This window comes from Vigna umbellata, chromosome 1 (genome assembly GCF_029865625.1).
Source record: "Vigna umbellata cultivar VRB3 chromosome 1, Vumbellata_1.0, whole genome shotgun sequence".
Lineage (NCBI taxonomy): Eukaryota > Viridiplantae > Streptophyta > Magnoliopsida > Fabales > Fabaceae > Vigna > Vigna umbellata.
In genome coordinates this window covers 19699429-19721535 of record NC_142165.1, presented here as the reverse complement: position 1 = coordinate 19721535, position 22107 = coordinate 19699429, and the positions used below count along the sequence as shown (strand labels likewise).

The following is a 22107-nucleotide window of genomic DNA, read 5'->3' as shown; positions in this document are numbered from 1 at the left end:
TAACAACATACTATAAGGCTAAACATTACATTTTTCATATCATCCAATTAGGGTGTTGCTCCCTACACCACCCCACTTTGCTCCCTGTACCACCACATTTTTCTAAAATTCCAAAACTATCCTTTATATTTTAAAATATCCTACACTCCCACCTCTTTTCTTTAACGGATGTCAACATCCGTTGAAGAAAAATTCTTCAACGGATGTGCCACATCCGTTGAGTTTTTTTTTTTTAATTTTTTTTTAATTTATTGTATTTTAAATTAATATATAAATATTATTTAATTTTTTTAAAATTATTACTTAATTATTTATAAATTAATTTTATTTTATTTAATAAAATAATTATTATTAATTTTAATTTATGTATTATTATTTAAATAATAATTAAAAAATTTGTTACAAATATATTAAAACGGATGTACCACATCCGTTAACGGATGTGGCGACATCAGTTGCATTTTTTTTTTGGTTTTTAGTTTTTTTTTTAATCTTTTTTATTTTAAATTAATGTATAAATATTATTTAATTATTTTAAAATTATTACTTAATTATTTATAAATTTATTTTATTTTATTTAATAAAATAATTATTATTAAATTTAATTTATGTATTATTATTTAAATAATAATTAAAAAATTTGTTATAAATATATTAAAATGGATGTGCCACATCCGTTGTTGCATTTTTTTTTGGTTTTTAGTTTTTTTTTAATCCTTTTTATTTTAAATTAATGTATAAATATTATTTAATTATTTTAAAATTATTACTTAATTATTTATAAATTTATTTTATTTTATTTAATAAAATAATTATTATTAAATTTAATTTATGTATTATTATTTAAATAATAATTAAAAAATTTGTTATAAATATATTAAAACGGATGTGCCACATCCGTTAACGGATGTGGCGACATCCGTTTACCTTTTTTGTTTTTTTGTTTTTAATTTTTTATATTTTAAATTAATATATAAATGTTATTTAATTTTTTAAAAATTATTATTTAATTATTTATAAATTAATTTTATTTTATTTGATAAAATAATTATTATTAATTTAATGTATATATTATTATTTAAACAATAAATAAAATACTTTTTAAAAATTTATTAAACGGATGTCAACATCCGTTTAAGGTGAAACGGATGTTGACATCCGTTTTATAGAAGGGCAAATTAGGTATGGGGAGGTGCAGGGAGTGGTTGGTGGTGGTGGAGGGAGCAACTCCCATCCAATTAATATATAATAATTACGACTAATATATGTCTTTAATTTAATCAAAGTTGTCACTAACACAAACATTTCATCTTGAAGGAGCAAACAAACTACACATCATTCAAGCAACAATTAAGGAAAACTAGACATAAGTAACACCTTATAGCTCTTACATCAATTGTATCATACTTTTAGCACTACTACATAATAACGTTGTATCATTGTTTTAGGATTTTGATAATTCATTACCTATATCTAATGAAGACATGATCCAAATAAAATAACAATGGGCAAACTGTAAGGGCCTCATTTTTCTTAAACGGGTGGGGAGCATTAAATGCTGGGAGACACTAGCTGACATAGAGGGAGGTAGGTTTTGTCTTATTTGGAAAAATGGGGAGCTTGGATGTTGAAAAACTGCAGCAAAAGGGGAGCAAACGTCCGGATTTTACTCTCTTTGCTGGCACCTTTCAAAAACTGGAGACGTGGGAGATAAAAGGGGGTGTTGGGTTCTGAAATGGGAGAGAAGTTCTTGCTGCAAAGTTTGTGAAAGAGGTGAAGCTTAGAGTGTTGGAATTGCTTGGTGCTGCAAGTCTTGGAGAAGATAGATCCAAAGATTTTACAAAGGAAGTCTTCAAGAGGTAAGGGGAGCTAGATCTTTTGTTTGATTGATGATATATGTTGTGTTTGATGCAAATCTGGGAAGGAAGGGATGAAAAATTTGGATTTCTGGGTTTTCTGGAAATCTGGTACGATTCTGCAGAATTCTGCAGATCGCGCGTTCGTCCAATTTGGCTCCAAATTGGACGTTCGTCCAAAAGGATCGACCAATTAATGGTCGGCCAAAATAACCTGAGCGTTCGGTTCTGTGTTAACGAGCGTTCGTTCGTTTACAGTGATATATTAGACGTTCGTCCCATCTGTATACAAGAATTAGTAATTTAGACGTTCGTCCTCAAAATTGTATTCTGATGAAGTAATCCCGAACGTTCGGTCTTGGTATATTAGTGTGAACGTTCGTTCTTATATTGGTAAAATTAAATTTCAATCCTGAGCGTTCGTCCCTAAATCAGTAATTACAGAGAGTGATCTTGAGCGTTCGGTATTGGATATTAGCGATTGCAGTCGTTCGTCCTTGATATGAATTCTTAGGTTTCAAATTTAAAAGGTTCGGTTTTAGTGGATTAATGAGCGTTCGGTCTAGTTTCTGTATTAGCAATTCTGAGCGTTCGGTTTTGAGGTTTCAGTGATTTAAGCGTGCGATCTAAATTTGATATTCTTAGGTGTAAATCTGGAACGTTCGGCCTTTGGGTGTATTAGTATAATTTGATATTCTTAGTTTAAGAGCTTGAACGTCCGTTTTGGTGAATTAGTGAGTGTAGCGTTCGGTCTTCATTTGATATTCTAATTTTGAATCGTAAACGTTCGGCTTTGGTGTATTAGACAGTATAAGCGTTCGTTCTTAATTTAGTATTCTTAGGTTTCCCTCTTGAGCGTTCGACATTGGTATGATTGTGATGTGAGCGTTCGGCCTAGGAACTGATAACGTCCGTTCTTGTAGTATTCAGGAATTAGCATTCGGCAGAGAGCGTTCGTCCAAATGAGGTTCGGCCTTGATATTTTAGCGTTCGGCCAAATAAGTGTTGAATCCAATAGGACGTTCGGTTTTTAGCGTTCGGCCAAATTGTGTTGAATCCAATATGACGTTCGGCCTAATTGTGTTCAGGCGTTCGATTTTAGCGTTCGGTCAAATTTTGTTAAATCTACTAGCGTTCGTCCTAAGTGTCAATATAAGCGTTCGGCCTAATGGTGTGATCAGTGAAATAGCGTTCGGCCTGTTAGTAAATAACGTTCGTCCTAAGTATCAATCAGCGTTCGGCCACGTAGTGTTGAATCCAATATGACGTTCGGTTTTAGCGTTCAGCCTAATGATTCAGCGTTCGGTTTTAGCGTTCGTCCAAATTGTCTGAGCGTTCGTTCAATTGGCATAGTTTGCGTTCGGTTTATAACGCTCGGTGAATAGTGTTCGTCCATCCAATGGTCTGCAAATGGTGATGGTTTTAAGGTCATTTCTCTTGAATTGAATTATGTGCAAAATGTTTGGAAAATATATACTGTAAAGGGGATTTATGTGAATGTATGAAATACGTTGGATTTAATGTGATATTATGGAGGTATCTGGTTATTCATGACTTGGGATAAGGTTTAAAGTAACAGTATGATTCATGAACGTAATTCCATGATCCTCATGGAGAGGATACATGGTGGTGTTTTGGGGTTGTATAGAATGATTACATGGTAGCTCAGTTTTGGGGGTCATCCTGAATCTCCAATGGTCTTTCTTTTCATGTAGAGAGGATTGAACATGTGGTGAGGAGTAGCAGGAGGTCCTAGTCTTGGATGCTTCCATATGATCCAAGGTGAGTAATAACGGATTAACCTCGTGATTGTGGCCGGGCGGGAGTGCCCAAATGTTTCACCAGGCGGTAGTGCCTAAAGTTCCACCAGGCGGTAGTGCCTAAAGTTTCACAAGGCGGGAGTGCCAGGGCGGGAGTGCCCAAATTTCATAAAGCCACCACGAGTGCAAGACCCGCCATAGCTCGGTAATCATTCTAGTCCGGACGAGTCGGGGTATAAAGTAACAAGTCTCGTGATGTCAGTTTACTATGTTTGGATGAATGTTTACATGTCATGGGAGTGTGTGAAATATGGATCAATAATTATGCTTTAATTGTTCTTGATTGCATGAATTAACTGTGTTGTATGTATAACATGCTTTTATATCTAGCTCACCCTTGCATTGTTTGTGTTATGTGCTGTTTGGGTATGTTTCTTTGGCGATGATCATCCACTTGGATGGGAGCAGATGACGGAGAGGATACTTTGGAAGCAGCCCTTGATGGAGACGGAAGTGCTGCAGCTTAGATTAGCTAGTATTATTTCGAAATTCTTAATGTTTGGAAGAACTCGTGTGCGTTTTAAGTTTTAAATTCTCCGTGATTTTCATGGAGAAATTCTAATACTCTTGTTGTCAATTCCGTACTATTATGAGGATGACTGTAATCCTTAAATTACTCTTGACTGCTTTCCTATATTATGCATGATGACGTCTTTATTATATATGAATGATGTATATAATTGGGATGTCACACAAACTTTATCCTCTAACACATATAGCTCAAGTTATTTTTTTAGTATGTTTTTTTAAGCTAGACTACTATTTTATTCAAAAGAAGAATTTGATATTTATTTTGAGTTTAGAAATGTGTATTATGTTCATGAAATGTTATATTTCAAATATATATTTTGGTATGGGTAGTTTTTGATTTATAGGTTTTGGTTTCATACCAAAACCAATTGTATTTAAAAAAAATATAAAGATTTACATTGCACTATGCACTATTTAACATAAATCTACGTCTTAGTATACATTAAGATATGTAAATATTTGAATTTTGTTTTTTTCAACTTTTCCAATTCTTCATTAAAGTGAATACGGCTAACATAAGGACCATGATATTTTAACAGTTTTTTTACAACAAACTATGTGTCACTATTTTATTGGTCTGTATATTTAAAACGGATAAATCACAAGCTACCATATGAGTTGTTGTTAAAAAATTGTCAAAAAAAAAATATTTTTCCAAACATAAATTTAAGTTAATAGATATGTAATGTAAGTGTGACATAAATTTAAGTCATTCCTAATTATATTGGATATATGAGAACACAAAAAATAAAAAAATATCATAAGTAAACGCATGTTTTTTTCATATTAATGAACTATTAAGTGCTCTAATTGTTTACTATAAGTTAAAATTAAAAGTGTTTTATACAAGTTGGTGACATTTATATATATATATATATATATATATATATATATATATATATATATATATATTGAAATAATAACATAAAAATACAATAAAATAATAAAGAAAAAGTTAAAAAATTACAATATTGGTTGCTAAAGATTAGGAGAAAGACAAAAAAGTTACAACATTATTACTGAAATATAATTATGACGAGAAGTTAAGAGTTATAACTTTTTTAATGAGAAGTTATATGAAGAGTTAAACGAACTAATTAACTTTATCTTTCATGTTATAAAAGTAATTAATGATCATTAACTACATTGTAATAACAGGAGGAAAACTTAAAAAATAGATCTTTTAAAAAAATTGATATAGAATATCCATAAAATTTAGTTAGAAAAGAATGTTTAATTTGAAAGTATTTTTTAAAACAATAAAAAAAATATAGGAAGCTATATTCCAAACTATTTTCGATTCCACTGTTTGTCCCTTTCAACCTGGTTTAACCTGGTTTAACCTGGTTTGATCTTCTTCCGTTATACATGTCTCATTATCCTTGTATCAATATATTTTGTAGCAGAATGTTTTGGTGTTTTGCTAAATTTATTTAAATGAAAAAAAAAATAAGGTAACAGAAATAAAGTAGAAACAAACGTGTTTATTAAAACAAAAGACAAAACAAAATAAATGAGCAAAGACATTAAAAACGACACGTGTAAGAACCACAGACAAGTGTTTCCAAGTTGATAAAAAAATTATAAAAACGAAATTAGTAATTAATTTGACCTATTATGTATTTTCAAAGAATTAATTTTAGCAAAACCAATGGTAAAAAATTTAAAAATAAATAATGTAATATAATATTCTTTCTTACACTCTATTTTCTTAACATAATTTTGAACGTATTTCAGTGTTAGAAAAACAGTATGAAACGAGGACAGTGTTGATAGTCTCACCATTCGGCAGAAGAAACAAAACGCCCCCTAAAAGCACGAAACGGCGTCGTTTGAGGGGCTTTTCTCTCTCACTCAGTCTCTCTCCTTCAGTTTTTTGGCACAAAAAGTACGAATTTCTCACTTGCTGAGATATAGAGCAACCCCAGAGCAGAGGCAGAGGAAGAACATCCCGAGAAAAAAAGCAGCAGCAGCTCCCAAGATCCGATCAGATCCATTTTATCGTCTTTCTCTCTCCTCACTTCCACTCTTCCTGTTCGCTCTCCTTCCCTCAATTTTTCTCACTGCCCCAAATCGTTTCCGTGCCAGCCGCTTAGGGTTTCCCAGAATTTCCTCTCCAAATGCGTAGGATCCACATCCAGCCATCGCCAAGTTCAAGTGCATGAAGCTTTGGTGCTGTCTATGCTTCACTGAAGAGGAACAAGATACCCTAAACCTCATGAAGGAAGAGGACATTTCCGAAAACGACGTCGTTCCCGGCGTTGGAGCTGCTGCTGTCGCTGACCACCACGCTGACGACAACCGCGACGATGACCGATTCGCGATGACGCCGGTGCAGCCGCGCGCCGAGGCATTGGTCTCGTGGACCGGCGAGTGCAGCGCCGCCGCGTGCTCGGACAGCACCGTCGCAGGCAGCGTCGAGAGCCGCGATTTGAGCCACAAACGCGCCAAGTTCTACGCCGATTTCGAGTGAGTTTCCCGAACCGAGCGTGTGAATGTCTTTTTAGTGTGTGCATTGGTGTTGTTCTGACGATGATGACGTGTCAGTCCACTTTCGTTGTGTTGCGTTTTTCGAGCTTTCGTTTTGAAACTGGAAACTGTTCTTGAATGTTTATCTTTCGTTGTCGTTCTCGCAGTCTTTCTGTGGCGATTGATTGCGGTGCTTGTCTTCTTTTCTTTTCTTTTTTTCATTTTTGCAGGGAGCGGTACTTTTCGACGAATGCAGGGAAATGCAGTGCATCTAATGAATATGGAGACTATGACTTCATTAACGATTCTCTTCGAACCAACGGTGAGACTTTTTGTGATACATTTGCATTGATGGGCGGTGGTGAGGAGAGTGGTTTTGATTCCAGCATTGTGGAAGACGGTGAAGGAGATAATAGTGATATCTTGAAAGTGGAAGATGTAGAGGTCAGAATGGATCTCACCGATGACTTGTTGCATATGGTAATTCTCGTGGAAAATCTATTTTTGCTATTTATTTCGCTTTTAAGTGCGTATTACTTATTGTGGTGCTGTGTAAGTTTTTTTTTTTTTTTTAAATTTACTTTTCCTGGTATGTTTTTTCTCTTAATTCTTCCGTCCTCTTTTGCTATATGTGAAATTTAGGTTTTCTCGTTTTTGGATCATCCCAATCTTTGCAAAGCTGCCAGGGTTTGTAAACAGTGGCGAAGTGCAAGTGCTCATGAAGATTTCTGGAAAAGCTTGAATTTTGAAGATCGTAACATTTCTGTCGAACAATGTGAGTCTGCATATATGTTGTAGTAAGCTGTTTTCTCTTTTCTTTATTAGTTTTATGTTGTGCCCTGTAGGTGAGTCTTCTACTAGTGAAAGCATATCTATCAATCCCTGAGAGTTGTGCGAAATAACTGGTCCCATACCCCTGAATAAATGCTATAAGAGGATGGATGCTTTACCCAGATTGTAGATCCAACATAAATATTTTTGTCATATACGAGTAAATGGTAAAACTAAAATAGAAATCCGAAATTAAAGCCGTATTCATTAGTTAGTCTGACAATTGAAAGTTGAGCAACAGAGCATGTGGGGGTAACTGTGAAAAAGAACAAGCCCTAACGCTTCAATAGAGAGTGAGTGTGGAAAAATTAAATAATTAAAACTAAATTAAGCGACTTTCCTTAGTCATAACGAAGTAGTAAGTTGACCAACATAACTAAGTTGACGAAAATGAAAAAACAAGAACAGTGAACGAGATGAACTCAGGTTGACTTTAAATATGAAACAGCAAGGTTTTCTGATGCAAATATCAAAGATCTGGGAAAATTACAAATAAAAGAAAATTGGTATGGAAAACTCACACTGGGAGAAAAATTGTGTCACTTTAACTTCTTGGTGACATCCTTCTGCCTCATGTTGTTAGGGAACTATTGCAATGTTATAGCACATACTTGATGACTATAAGTGGAAGTCTTACTTCATTTAAACTTTGCCAAATGTGCTTATTAAAACTCAATATGAATTTACAGTTGAGGACATGTGTAGGCGTTATCCCAATGCCACAGCAGTGAGCATATCTGGTTCTGCTATATACTTGCTTGTCATGAGGGCCATCTCTTCATTAAGGTAGGTATTCCAAATGCGGTATTGCAGTCAATCAAGTTATGTGCTGGACGCCAGTTCTGATTTGTTTCTTCATTTTCAGGAATCTTGAGGTTCTAACATTAGGAAGAGGACAAATAGCTGATACTTTTTTCCATGCTTTAGCTGATTGTTCTATGTTAAAAAAGTTGAATATAAATGATTCTACACTTGGCAATGGCATTCAAGAGATAACTATAAATCATGACAGATTGTGTCATCTTCAATTAACAAAATGCCGTGTGATGCGAATAGCAGTCAGGTAAATATGGTCTTTGGTTTAACTGACATTTACGGGTCGCTTTGCTACTGTATATTGATTATTTATTATTTATTCTTTTTTCAGGTGCCCACAACTGGAAACTATGTCATTGAAGCGCAGTAACATGGCACAGGTTGTACTCAATTGTCCACTTTTGCATGAGCTTGATATAGGCTCTTGCCACAAACTTCCTGATGCTGCAATACGAGCTGCTGCAACTTCATGCCCTCAACTTGTTTCCCTGGACATGTCAAATTGTTCTTGTGTCAGTGATGAAACTCTGCGTGAAATAGCATTGAGTTGTGCTAGCCTTAGTTTTCTTGATGCATCATACTGCCCAAACATTTCTCTGGAGGTGTGCTATAGAGTCTATAATAACTTTTTTCATGTATAGATCAAATAGAAGTATATGACTTTGTTTGACATGGTTGCTCACTTGTTTGTTTTTTTCTTTGAAGTCTGTTAGACTGCCGATGTTGACAGTTCTAAAGCTTCATAGTTGTGAGGGGATCACTTCTGCCTCGATGGCTGCAATTGCTCATAGTGATATGTTGGAGGTATGATATTTGTATAGGTAGTAGAAATTAGTAATGTGTCTGAATTACTGAGTATAGACTTTTAAGAAGAATAAATGGTGCCACTATGCCACTGCAGGTTTTGGAGCTTGATAATTGTAGCCTGCTGACATCAGTGTCATTGGATCTTCCCCGTTTGCAGACTATTAGATTGGTACACTGTCGCAAGTATGTTTCTTCTTTTACTTTTCACCCTGGAAAAGTATTGTAATTATATTGTTGGTCTTTGCCTTTCTCAGTTGCTTGTGTAATTGTTGTTTGACTCCACAACCATTTCCTATTTTTGGGTACGGTATTTTCTAATTTGTTTTCTTGAATTATTTAATTGGCAGGTTTGCCGATTTAAACTTGAGGACTATGATGCTTTCTAATATTCTGGTATCAAACTGTCCTGCACTTCATCGAATCAATATCACTTCAAATTCACTTCAAGTATGTATTGTAATTAAGTCTGCAGTCTTTTCTTCATGCCATTTATTCATAGTTCTGTAAAGGATGGACTTTGTGGTGATGCAGAAACTAGCATTGCAAAAGCAAGAAAGTTTAACCACCTTAGCTCTACAATGTCAATCTTTACAAGAAGTGGACCTCTCAGAGTGTGAATCTTTGACAAACTCTATATGTGATGTTTTTAACGATGTTGGAGGATGCCCTATGCTGAAATCACTAGTTCTAGCTAATTGTGAGGTACTTTGATATATGTCCCCTTTTTGTGGCATATGCTGGATCAGTTTGTTTATCCATGATCTATGCTAGTAGTCTATACTGAAAATTACAGGGGTTTTGTGCTACATGTTGGTGCTATTTATCATATCCTACTTGTGTTTACGAGGCTACATATCTAGGTGTTTCATATCATTTATAATTTCATGTCAAATTATGCCTTTCAACTTTTCTGCTGGTTGCACTTGTGAGAGATTAGTTTCCTTTGAATTCCTTCTTTTGCTTATAGCTGATTTTATTGGTGAAATGTTTGATTTTCTTTTTCCTTTTTTACTGAACTTTGGTGTTTTACTGGATTTAGAGCTTGACTTCGGTTCGGTTCTTCAGCACCTCTTTGGTCAGTCTTTCCCTTGCTGATTGTCGGGCAATCACTACTCTGGAGCTCACATGCCCCAACCTTGAGAAAGTCATTTTGGATGGTTGTGATCATTTAGAAAGAGCATCCTTTTGTCCTGTAAGTTGTATTGATTTCTTAGTTACTTCATAGATTTTGGGAGTTGAATTTTTTTAATTATGCTTTTTTAATTTGATAATTTAACTATATATGTTAAATCTATAATTGAATATGAACTTTAACATTAAATTTGCATGTGGATTTTGCTGTTTCATGCTTTAAGAACAAGTCAAGTTTGTGCACATTCCAGTCAAAGGGGATGCTTTTGGTTTAAGGCTTGGGACTAGATGCACATAGTAATGTTTGTGGTATGTGTGATATAGTTGCTAAATTCATTACTTTATCTGCTTAGGTTGGTCTTCGATCTCTCAATTTAGGAATATGTCCAAAATTAAATATACTCAGCATAGAAGCCACGGCTATGGTCTCACTTGAGTTGAAAGGATGTGGTGTACTGTCTGAAGCATCAGTTAATTGTCCTCTCTTGACATCTTTGGATGCTTCATTTTGCAGGTGAGGTTTCACTTGTTATTTGCTTTGGCATTCTGCTTGTATGTGGACTGATGTTTATGTTTTTGACACAGCCAACTCACTAATGAATGCTTGTCTGCAACAACTGCCTCTTGCCCAATGATTGAATCATTAATATTGATGTCATGCTCATCAATTGGTTTGGATGGACTGTGTTCTTTGCAGCGGCTCCCAAATTTGACCCTACTTGATTTGTCGTATACCTTTTTGGTCAATTTGCAGCCTGTTTTTGAGTCTTGTACACAGCTAAAGGTTAGAGTTGCTATTTATTTTCGTGCTTGTAATTTTAGCTGTATTTGATTTGTTAGAAGTGTAGTGAGAGTAGAGTGGCACCACAATGCACATGCTGAGGGAAAGGATAGCCAATTTTATAAACATCTAATGAAAATGCAGTGCAGAGTGTGCGCATGTGTCCTTTGTCCTTGAATGTTTATGAAATAATTAGTTGGGCTCATTGTCCTCTTCCTTAAATGTGAATCTATTTTTATTTACAAGACAATTTTGTGACTTTAAGTTGGACTTAAAATTCCCCTTTTTAATATGGTATTGAAACCTATTTTGGCAAGTTTTGTTGGGCCTATCATGCTATTCAATATTGGACCACCTATAAATATTTATTCTTATGCTTGAGGAGTGTAGTCCTTGGCATTGATGTTAGACATGTCACATCAACACGTGGTCAAATTATAGTATATAAAGGCATCTCCATTGCAAGGGTTATATTCAGGCTCATAAGTTTAAGACTTGTGTATTACAAGACCTCCTTGTTGACATATAATTTAAGATCCTGAGTTATTATAAGAATAAAACAATATATTTGTCTTGGAAATATTAACCACAACATAAAATATTAGTTAAAGTGTTGGTTTTACAGGACTCTTCCATTAGAATAAAAGTTACAAGGGGTCTTAAAAGTGATGAGACACAATAAGACCCACGAAAAGTAAGTTAGAACCTCTTATAATGACTCTTGCAACAGAGATGATCTAAGTAAATGCTAATCTCATCTTACAAACCAAATATTTTTGTCAAGTTGAGTTAAGCTTAAAGTTTACCTTCTAATAGTAATAATGAATTCAGTTCATTGTCTTTATACTAAAATGTAATTTCATTTATTAATAATAAAACAAAAGTGTGATATTATTCTGGTTTACTTGCAAGTTGCAAGTATAAAATAGTTGATATTTTGGGTGCTGGGTATATTTTAGAAACCAGATTACTGTATGATCATTATGTTTTTATTCTTGTTAAGATGTCCAACATTGGATTGGAATATAGGAGGATGTTCCTCTTAAATCAAGTGCAATCGTTTTCCCTTAATCTATCTTTTGTGAATGAGTCAGATTTGGTCCATTTCAAATTAGTGTATCCTCATTTTATATTGTTAGAAAAGTTCACTTGTGTCTGGTTTCAGGAAAAGTCTTCAAAGTATTATGTAAGTTATTTTTATGTATTATGAAAAGCCTATGTATGACCAAGTTATCCTAGTCGGATCCTGCACTTTCATCCTTCTTTTGTACATCATTTTGTTGAAATGTATAATCTACAGTTGCCAAGTGAATATAAGCTCAAGCTTTTTCTTTTATTCAAATATTCAAGTTGGTACTAAAGCAAGTTTGATACTATTGTCATTGTCCTCCAATGACTTTTTTCTGGCAAACATCAGTTCTTGCTAGTCAGCACCCTGACAAACCTATTCATGTGCCACCTTTGCATAGACTCTTTGTGGCGTGTGCATCACTGCAGGTGTTGCGTTGTCATCAGAGCTTCGACATGCTGCCACAAGCAGTCCCATTGCTTATCTCTGGTCTTCTCTGGTCCTATTTCAAGCCTCCTTGCATTTTTTTCCTTTCTTAGGGTACCTGTTTGGGATTTGTGACTTGAAGAATATCCTTTCTGTTTTTTGTGTTACAAAATTACCTCAACTGGCCCAGTCTTCATTTTTGGAAGCCCCACCATTATTGTAGGGAAACTAAATGGCAAAAGTCATTTGTCATGGTTTTTCCTTCGTAAAATTATGATTCCTTTGGTCAGGCTTAACATGAACATTTTAAAATAGAATTTAACGAATTATGAATTAGGAACAAGCTCAATGGAAGGAACATTACTTTCAATTATGTGTTGTATTGTGGAAACAAATATTAAAGACTTTCTTACCCATCCAAACGTGTTTATTTTGGAATGAAGGCTCAATATTTTGTCTAATGACATTCTGTTTATATGATTTTGTTCAAAAACTGGCCTCACTCAAAAAGATTAATCATATTAACGTCTGTTTCTCAAGACTAATCAGTCATTGTGGAGCTAAAGATGTTTCAAGAAGCTAAGAGAGTAGTTTTACATGGTGCTTTTGATGGTTTGAATTCAAAATGTTATCATGTTCATGATCACATTTTTACCATTGAAGGTGTTCCTTTCATGGAAAATTTTGTATCAAGGATTCTTAATGTTTCTACTTATAAAGAAGGGTGGATGAATCTTGAATCTGTTAAATCTTTGGCAATGGTGTCCACTTTGTGGAAGGGGGGAGGTTGTGGAAATTGAGGAGGACATGGTGGTAGATATGGTTGTCCTTAGCTCCCGTATGTAAGAGAAAGGGTCATACTTGGAAAACCCGTTGCTCCTCACACGACTTTCCTAGGATGGCAACAAATGTTTCCAAGTTAAAGAAATCTAAGCAGCAGTTTTCTGAAAATGAATATCAGAAATATCTTCTCTTGAAGTCTGACAGCTAAGTCCAACCATCTTCAGCCCTTGGTGTTTCACCATGTATTTGTCAATCTATGGGTTGTCAAGGTCCATGGATAATTGGCTTAGTTTTTTCTAGTCACATTTCTGGCAATGGTTCTCTGTTCACCTTTGTATCTTCCCCGTCTTATTCCTTGAGCAAATGGATCCAAGGTTGTTTCCCAAGGAGTTGGAAGTCTCCTTTTCTACCTAATTACATTTGAATTACGTCCTCTTTATTCCTAATTGTCCCTTCAATATTGCTGGTGTAGTACATATCTAAACTTGTCTATTTTCATGTCCTTTTTCAATGAGATCAAGAATCAATTTGGAAAAATAAATTAATTTTCTTGGAGTGACAATGATAATGAGTATTTTATTTTGTACTCTTTTTTTATCCTCAGAAGGGATCTTGCATCAAACCCCCCGTGTCTTCATATACAGCAGCAGAATAGAAATATGAGAAAGGAAAAATGGACATTTAGTTAACATTGCCCGAGCCTTGTTACTTAATGCAACTCTCCCAGTGCCCCATTTGGGTGATGCAGTTCTCATTGTCTACTTCATCGTCTCTTGAAAATAAGATTCCTCATTCAATCATTTTTCTAAATGAACCATTACTCCATGTATCTCCTGTGTTTTCGGTCGTACTAGTTTTATTCATGATGTTTCTCCAGGTATAGCTAAACTTTATGCAAGGGCAATGAAATGTGTTTTCCTTGGATACTACAAGTTTGCTGATGATGCAAGTATGAGACTAGAGGAATAATTAAGCCTAATTTGTTTTATTTTGTTTTGTTGCAACCTGCTAATTAAATAATAGAAATTGCATAAAATAATTATGTTGTTGAATCAAATTTAATGTTATTGTAAATACAATATCTTCACTGACTGTATTTAGTTGGCAATAAAATTGTTAAGTTACCTTTGTGTATTTATTCTCTTTGCCATTTTCTGATTGTATGATTCCTTATTTCTTGAAGGTATTAAAGTTGCAGGCATGCAAATATCTCACTGACTCATCACTTGAACCCCTCTACAAGAGGGGAGCTTTACCAGCACTTCAAGAGTTAGACTTGTCTTATGCTACACTGTGTCAGTCTGCTATAGAGGAGCTTCTTTCTTGCTGCACACACCTTACGCATGTCAACTTGACTGGCTGTGCCAATATGCACGACTTAAATTGGGGATGTAGTCGTGGGCATATTGCTGGTGTAAATGTGCTATCTATTACAAGTTCTTATGAAAATGTCCATGAGCTAAGTGAGCAACCCACTCGACTACTGCAGAACTTAAACTGCGTGGGATGTCTGAACATTCGGAAAGTTTTCATTCCATTAACGGCACATTGTTCCTGTTTGTTGTTTTTAAACCTTTCTCTATCAACGAATTTGAAAGAGGTTGATGTTGCATGTCTCAACCTAAGCTGGCTTAATCTAAGGTATGGTTGACTTTAATAAATGGGTTGATTTCTATCCTTCTCATTATCGAATGTGTATATGAGTATTTCCTTCTCTTGAAAAATACTCTCTTGTGTATATGGGATTGCCGTGGACCCAGGATCTCTTGTAGACTGTATATAGACAGACCTCTGTGTAACTGTAATATAATTATGTTTCAATAAGCGGTCATGCTTTTCTTTCGTATCTGTAGATATGTTATATCTCTCCTAACAGTTATTAATGTTTAAACTTTTCTATTCAGCAATTGTTACTCTTTGGAAGTTTTGAAGCTAGATTGTACAAGATTGACCAGTCTATTCCTCCAGGTAATTGTTTTTCTCTTCCAATTGAAATAGACTGTTGCACTCATTATATATTTAGTTCTTGCTGGGAAATTTTATTCCAGCCGTGCTTGAGTATGTTTAGGTAATGTATCTTAGGTTTTATGCATTACAGCTGTCACCGACTATCATGTGAATATTTTCCGTTGTGTGGGATCTGTTTAGACTGCAAGCATTTTCAAAATGTTTGCATGCAGGGTTGGCCCTAGTCCACTTGAAATTAGGCACGAATGAATGTGTTTGGGCGGAGTGACATGACAAATGAAAATTCATCTTAAATTTATATTAATTCTAGCAACACATCTATTGATTCATTACTGTAAACCATAAGTTGCTTGCTTTATTAAATGTACTAACTTTTTTTGATGGAGTGGTACTTCGATGTTTTAGTCTTGCAACATTGACGAAGAAGCAGTAGAGACTGCTATATCCAAATGCACTATGCTGGAGACTCTTGATGTTCGCTTCTGTCCAAAGGTGATAGCGATCAGCAGTAGCGTTTGCACTAATCCTTAATTAGTTTTATCCTATTACCCATTTCATACATGATGGAATATGTTTAACTTTTATTCATTGTTATATTTATTGTGCTTTACAGATTAGCTCAATGAGCATGGGAAGATTGCGTGCAGCATGTCCTAGTTTGAAGCGTATATTCAGCAGCTTGTCAGCTTCATAAACATAACCGAGGATCTTCTATTTTACTAGTGGTTTTCACTTGAAGTGAAGACACACTTGGTAATAATAAATCTGGTTATTTCCTCAATGTGTTGTAAATGGTCAACTTATTATTGTTTCTGTATGTTTGTCATATATAGAAATCAGGTTATATTTTTCGGATTGTTGTAATAAGCTGTCGTTCCTATACATGAGCTCTTGTAAATTTTACATTTCAATTTTGTTGATACATATTTTACTCTAAAATAGTCTAACCTTTTTTCTTGGTTGTAAATAGGTGATCTGATCCTTTGCCATAGTATTTCATCGATTATGCTGTAAATTGTTCTTTCATTTACTGACATTTGTATTTGGAAGTACGCATTTTTTTTTCTGGACCTTGCCTTAGACAACTGATGTAACCCCTCCCCTTTCCCCAAATAAAAGGATATTGATTGTGTCGTGTATTCTCTTAAGTTTAAAGTTAGTGTAAATGCGAGATATGCATTTTTCTTCTGGACTTGGTCTTAGACAAATGGTGTAATCCCTCCCCAATCCCCTAATGAACGGATACTTGTTGTGTTGGGTATTCTATCAAATTTAAAGTCAGTGTAAATATGGATAATCATCTGTATTGATTATTAACGGATGTCACAAACAAGTGCTTATCTGAAAGGGCAATTGAGCTCCATAACCACCGAGGCCTAAACCGCAACGCGAGGATCATTCTTTTTATCTTCAAATTCTATCCATGTGAAAGTAAAGGTGGCTTGAGAAACTGGCAGTGATATCTGACAATACGAAGCCCTCCCTCACCGTATAATCAAATTCCCTTCAGATTACATAATTTATGATGGTACTTCTGACAATACTCTAAGTTCTCCTTTCGCCCCGTCTATGGTTCAGAAATAGCAGGTATGCATTTTCTTGATGTAATTCTCGATTGTTTGGGATGCTTATTGTGTGTTCGCTATGTATTTTATCAATTCTCCTCTATGAAATAATTAATGAGAACATGCGTTGAAGGTGGATCAACTGGCTGCTGGTTTGTGTATTCTTTAGCGGTAGCGTTGCCTTTTTGGAGTGGTGCGGTTAAAATAACAAAACAGTTATTTTTGTGGAGCTAATGATAAGTGCAGCTATGCTCATGATTGACCAACACTAGGTAGTAGTATGTGGGTGGTAGGATGTAGCTATTTCATACTTTAGTTATGGTTGCATTTAGTTTTTAGTTTGTCGTTATAATTTTACTGAAATTGGATAGATTACTACCTAAGGAGAATATTTTCCTTATTGAAAAAGAAATTGTCAGGACATTCAAGCCAATTGCTTCATATAATTTGTGTGTACGAAATTTATGATATGGACTTTTTGCAATTCAACCTTGCAAACCTTTTGCAGATATCATGCACGTAGGTGGATATGTCAACACTAGTAAGATTAATTTATACTTTAGTCTTGGTGTTTTGAGGTTCATTCATGGATATCTCCATTATTTCTTCCTTTTCACTCGAGCGTCACTTGTCCAAAAATGAAGAGGATGATGGGTCAACTAGGTGTTGTTGGAGACTCGGCCCGTTAAGAAAAAGAAAAGTGTATCATTATCTTTTAAGAACAAGCCGTTAATGAAAAATTTGAGTAGTTATAATCTTAGTCATTGAACACAAATATGCTTTGGCTCCTCCTGTACATTCTTTTTAGTGTATTGAGGTTCATTCATGGAATATATCTCCATTCATGAATGTACTAAATAGTAAACACAGGATGATTACTCGCCAAATATTAAGCGGTTTCGTATATTTTTTCATAAACACGACACAAAGACGTTGCTGCATATCTAACTACATAGTTGGTTCATGGTATCTTGTTACACAGACGCTTTACACTTCAACACTAGAAATAGGACTACAAGAATTAAGACAATACCTCCAGAAGAACCACCAACTCTATGAATCCAGTGGCGATCAAACCTGGTGAAGTTGCGATCAAGAAAAGCCGATAAAGCTGTGGCTAAAATCAATACAAAGAGCAGCAAGGGCAACAAAAACGCAAAGTTTATGGATTGCTCATCATCTAATTCACTCTCTGCTCTGTGGTCTATATAGAGAGGAGAAGCCACTGCTAGAACCACCAAGCTTATGGCTGCCACTCTCTCATAAGACGAAAGTCTGCTCCTTCTCCTGCTTTCTCCATCTTCCATTCCGAAGGTAGATGATGAATAAATCACCTTGGTTCTCTCGGGGCTTACCTTTCTTATGCTAAAATGTTAATGTGGTGAAGGGAATCCTGCTTTTCAAAGTAAACATTAAATGGCATTGGATGCGCTCAACTATTCCTTTTTCATTCGATTAGCCGAACCAAAATATGTCCTGTTGCGTCTCTAGTTTTTAAATTTACCACATCTACAGACCGTTTTACCATGCTCTGTTTCTATTTATTAACAGTTCAATCAACTCGTATCTGTATCGTGTTATTTCATAAGGAAAGGATTATAATGTGCACTCTTCATTCATTTATATGCCATCTGGAATGAGTACATATCATAAGTTATATACTTATTTGATGCATGAGAATAGAAGATAGATTTTTGTGAAAAGCGAGGGAGACTCTTACCTGCACGAAGGAACCTCTTAACTCTAGAAAGAGTGCGTGTCTTGCGAAAGACACAAGACAAGGATTACAGTGTATGGATGTGAACAAGATTCTCCACTGTAAAAGCTCAATATTAGGTGGGGCTGCAATATTTTGTGGAATCTGATACTCTTTGGAAAACAACATAGTTATTCAAATTGAACTTTACATAATTATATTTATATATTTGGTCAAAAGAGTTTAACAAAGTTGGAGGAGATGCTTGAGTTGTTGTAAATATCCTGATGTGTGTTGAATTCCAACAGATAAAAAATATATATTCGTGCATCTTTCTAAAAATATTATACTCACGCCTTTAATAAGATGTTGATTGAAACTTTCTATTAAACTCTTGCAGAGAAATGTATTATAATATAACACGGAGAAATATAAAAAAAAAAAAATTGATTTTCACATGAACGATCTTTTGGTGGGAAAAAGGTGTTTTTTTATGAAAAAGTTTTTCATTTTCATTTTAAAATTATTCTTTCTAACCAATAAATAACACTTACATATTTTTTGCAAGCTTTTTATAGTTTTAAACATTTTTATTTAAAAGGGTCTTTCTTTTCTTTAATAAACAAAAAAAAAACCCTTAAATATTATTGTTATGCAATCATTTCCACTCTATCATGGTAGGGTTTTGCACAATTTTCCTCATTTACAGGGACGATCCCTGACAAACAAAATCAAGCATCAGAGTTAACTTTGCATGAAAAGAATGATAACTTAGAAGTAGCTCCTCGGGTAGTTTTGTCACACTTCCCTATCAAAATTGAAATTCCACAACTTTACATTACAACAAGTAGCATTAAATTATAACTATTACAGTTAAAGAACAACACCAAAAAGAAACATTTATTAAGGAAGTACATGAAAGTTTTATGTTTGACAGTAACATCTGAGTATGACATATCAGTCACCAGCAGCATCTGCCCCAGATTCCCCCATATGCCCATTTCCACATCCATCTTCATTGCCACTCATTGACATATGAGCTGCACTCATCACAGCAACACTAACTCCTGTATCATTGCTACCAACCATGCTACCTCCATGAACATTGCTGTCATCACCATCACCAACAAAACTTCTTGGATCACACCCCTTTGTTTTCACCTCGTAATTAGGCTTCACATGTTTCTCCAAATCTTCCACTTTGCTTTCCTTTCTCTTGCTGTGCCGCCCTCTGATGCAGAAACAGATGCTTTTGCTTTTCATGTTTGGAGAAAAAGTTTAATTGATAATGGTTTTGAGAAAAAGAAAAGAAACGAAAACAGACCATGCTGCCAACTTTCCTTCTTCCTCTTTCTTATAACAAAAACGGTGCCTAACAACCATTATTCGGTCTTATAATAATACTTTTTGATAGTTCTGCTTTTCATGATCCGAAAGTCACCAAACTAACTACCATTGATTATTACAGAATCTAACTATCTTCAATTTAAAGATTTACATCATTCAATCAGTAATCAATTCTTAAATTTAAAATTTCAGTTTTATTTCATATGAATTTAAAAAGTATATATAATATGCTAAACTAATTTCTAAATTATAAAAATAAAGCAGAAAAATTATAAAAATGTAATTTTTTAAGATTTCCATGTTGACAAAAAACTTACAAAACTAGTTTAAAAAAAATACCATTAGAATTAGACATCACAAAGAATCTTCTGAATCATTATATTAAAATATTCTTAGTTCTTCTTTACGTGTACATTGTTAACCAGTTACACTCTATTTTAATCTATGAATTTTATCTTTCAAGAAATTCTTATTCTGCATTAATACTGATATTGGTATTTTTTACATATTTGGCATTTTTAATGTATAAGAATTTTTTTCTCAAAAGTTTTTAAACAATCTATTCATCTAGAATGTTTTAAGGGTTAATTTTTCGAGCACGTTTTAAGGGCTATTCATTCTAGCTTACGAGTTTCGGCCGAAAAGTTTTTTTTTTTTTTTAAATAATGATAATTTTTTGACATCCATTAAAATAAAATAATTATTTAATAATTTATTATATTCATATTTTAATTATATATTTTCTATTTTTAAAATTAAATTTATATATTTTTAAAATAAAACTGTCAAATATTTATTTTATTTTAATTAATGTTAATGTGTCATTTTTGACTGTTCGACATCTATCTAAAGCCATGTGGATAAAAAAAAATGCTTTGTTTTCTTAATCCCTGCGAACACCAAACACTATATCATTGAAGATAGAAATCGCATACCATATTCTGCGTTAAAAGTTTATAAAAACACGTGAAGCACGTGTATTAATATAATAAAAAAATGCTAGTTGACATATTTTGAGTTCATTTTTTTTTAATTACAAAATTCATATGAAATTCAAAATACTTTATTATTAGTTAAAACTTGTTTAAAATTATAAAATTATGTTAGCCTCTTTTGTCTTATTTACTAATCATACAGTTTCCAACAAATTTTAATCGATAAAAATATATTAAAAAAATATTTTTAACACTCTCTTTTAGTTTATCTATTTTACCATAAGTTTCTTCAAATTCGTAGAGTCTGTAATCACTTATTTAGCCTCATTTATCTAACAAGCTTTAAAATAAGGTAGAAATTAAACATTTATTTTTTGAAAGAAAGAAGATGCAAGAAAGAAAAAAAAGAATATTACGTAAACCTTTGATCTGGTGCTAAACGCTGCGTTGCATGGTGCATGGTCTTGGTATAAAAATGAACATTATGATACCATCACTTAAAAGTTTTTATTTAGACAATTTATTGTAAATAGTTTTTATTTATTTTGTAGTAATTTTTTAATTAAAAGAGTAGTTAAGTTTAAAAAATGATTAAATTAAAAAATATGGTTAAATTTGAGAAAACAATCACTTAAAAAATAATATTGGTAAAATAATTATTTTAATTTTAAAAAATATGTAAAGAATAAAATTGAAAAATAAATGCATATATTAAAAAGAGTAATCTTCTTTATATAGGTATAGATATAAATGTATTATGTATTACTTTTATCTACAGTAAAATAGTAAAATAATTTATTTTAAAATAAATAACTAAATTTCATTAAAAACTGAAAATACAAATTTCAATATTTTTTCAAAAAGAAAAAGTGCAGAAAGAAGATTGTTATTACATTTTGTCTTGGTATAAAAAATGAACATTATGATACCATCCTGATTGAGAAGTGATGGACAGGGTGTTTCAAATATTTTAATTATATACTCTCATAAATATGCACATTTTTTTGTTTTCCAAAACTATATCAATGAAAGTGAACCATTGACATAGATGTTTTATTTTACACTCTGGAACTATCATGGCTGTTTGTAATGCACATGTTTCAAGGTTAAGACAATAATTAACATATATATTTGTAATAATTATACTTTAAATTTCTTTGTTTTCATGATACTTTGAATTCTTCATTTTTTAAATGGAATAATTTACAGTTTAAATTTCCAAAACTTAATATTTTCAATTATTAGTCGTACTAGATCACGTGGTTTGTTTTTGCTT

General features: G+C 33.5%; 3 protein-coding genes and 1 long non-coding RNA gene across 4 annotated transcripts; 2 read left to right on the top strand and 2 right to left on the bottom strand.

The window, feature by feature from the left end:
- Positions 1-1717: 1717 nt before the first annotated feature.
- LOC148204864 (uncharacterized) lies at positions 1718-4338 on the top strand. Its single transcript, XR_015785310.1, has 2 exons — positions 1718-1859; positions 4085-4338. It is a non-coding gene; the product is annotated as an uncharacterized LOC148204864 (long non-coding RNA).
- Positions 4339-6008: 1670 nt separating this feature from the next.
- LOC124820828 (F-box/LRR-repeat protein 15-like) lies at positions 6009-16318 on the top strand. Its single transcript, XM_047292603.2, has 17 exons — positions 6009-6676; positions 6907-7156; positions 7319-7451; positions 8197-8293; positions 8373-8570; positions 8655-8925; positions 9029-9127; positions 9225-9313; positions 9478-9577; positions 9662-9832; positions 10170-10322; positions 10615-10775; positions 10847-11045; positions 14504-14961; positions 15225-15288; positions 15694-15780; positions 15902-16318. Exons 1-17 carry the CDS (start codon positions 6369-6371, stop codon positions 15980-15982), a joined length of 2919 nt encoding a protein of 972 aa, XP_047148559.1. The 5' UTR covers positions 6009-6368; the 3' UTR covers positions 15983-16318.
- A 1410-nt stretch (positions 16319-17728) lies between these two features.
- On the bottom strand, positions 17729-18408 carry LOC124820829 (uncharacterized). The gene has a single exon (XM_088099632.1). It carries the CDS (start codon positions 18158-18160, stop codon positions 17828-17830), a length of 333 nt encoding a protein of 110 aa, XP_087955758.1. The 5' UTR covers positions 18161-18408; the 3' UTR covers positions 17729-17827.
- Positions 18409-19327: 919 nt separating this feature from the next.
- Positions 19328-19912, bottom strand: LOC124820830 (uncharacterized). Its single transcript, XM_047292606.2, has one exon. The coding sequence runs from the start codon at positions 19810-19812 to the stop codon at positions 19507-19509; it is 306 nt and encodes a 101-aa protein (XP_047148562.1). The 5' UTR covers positions 19813-19912; the 3' UTR covers positions 19328-19506.
- Positions 19913-22107: the final 2195 nt, after the last annotated feature.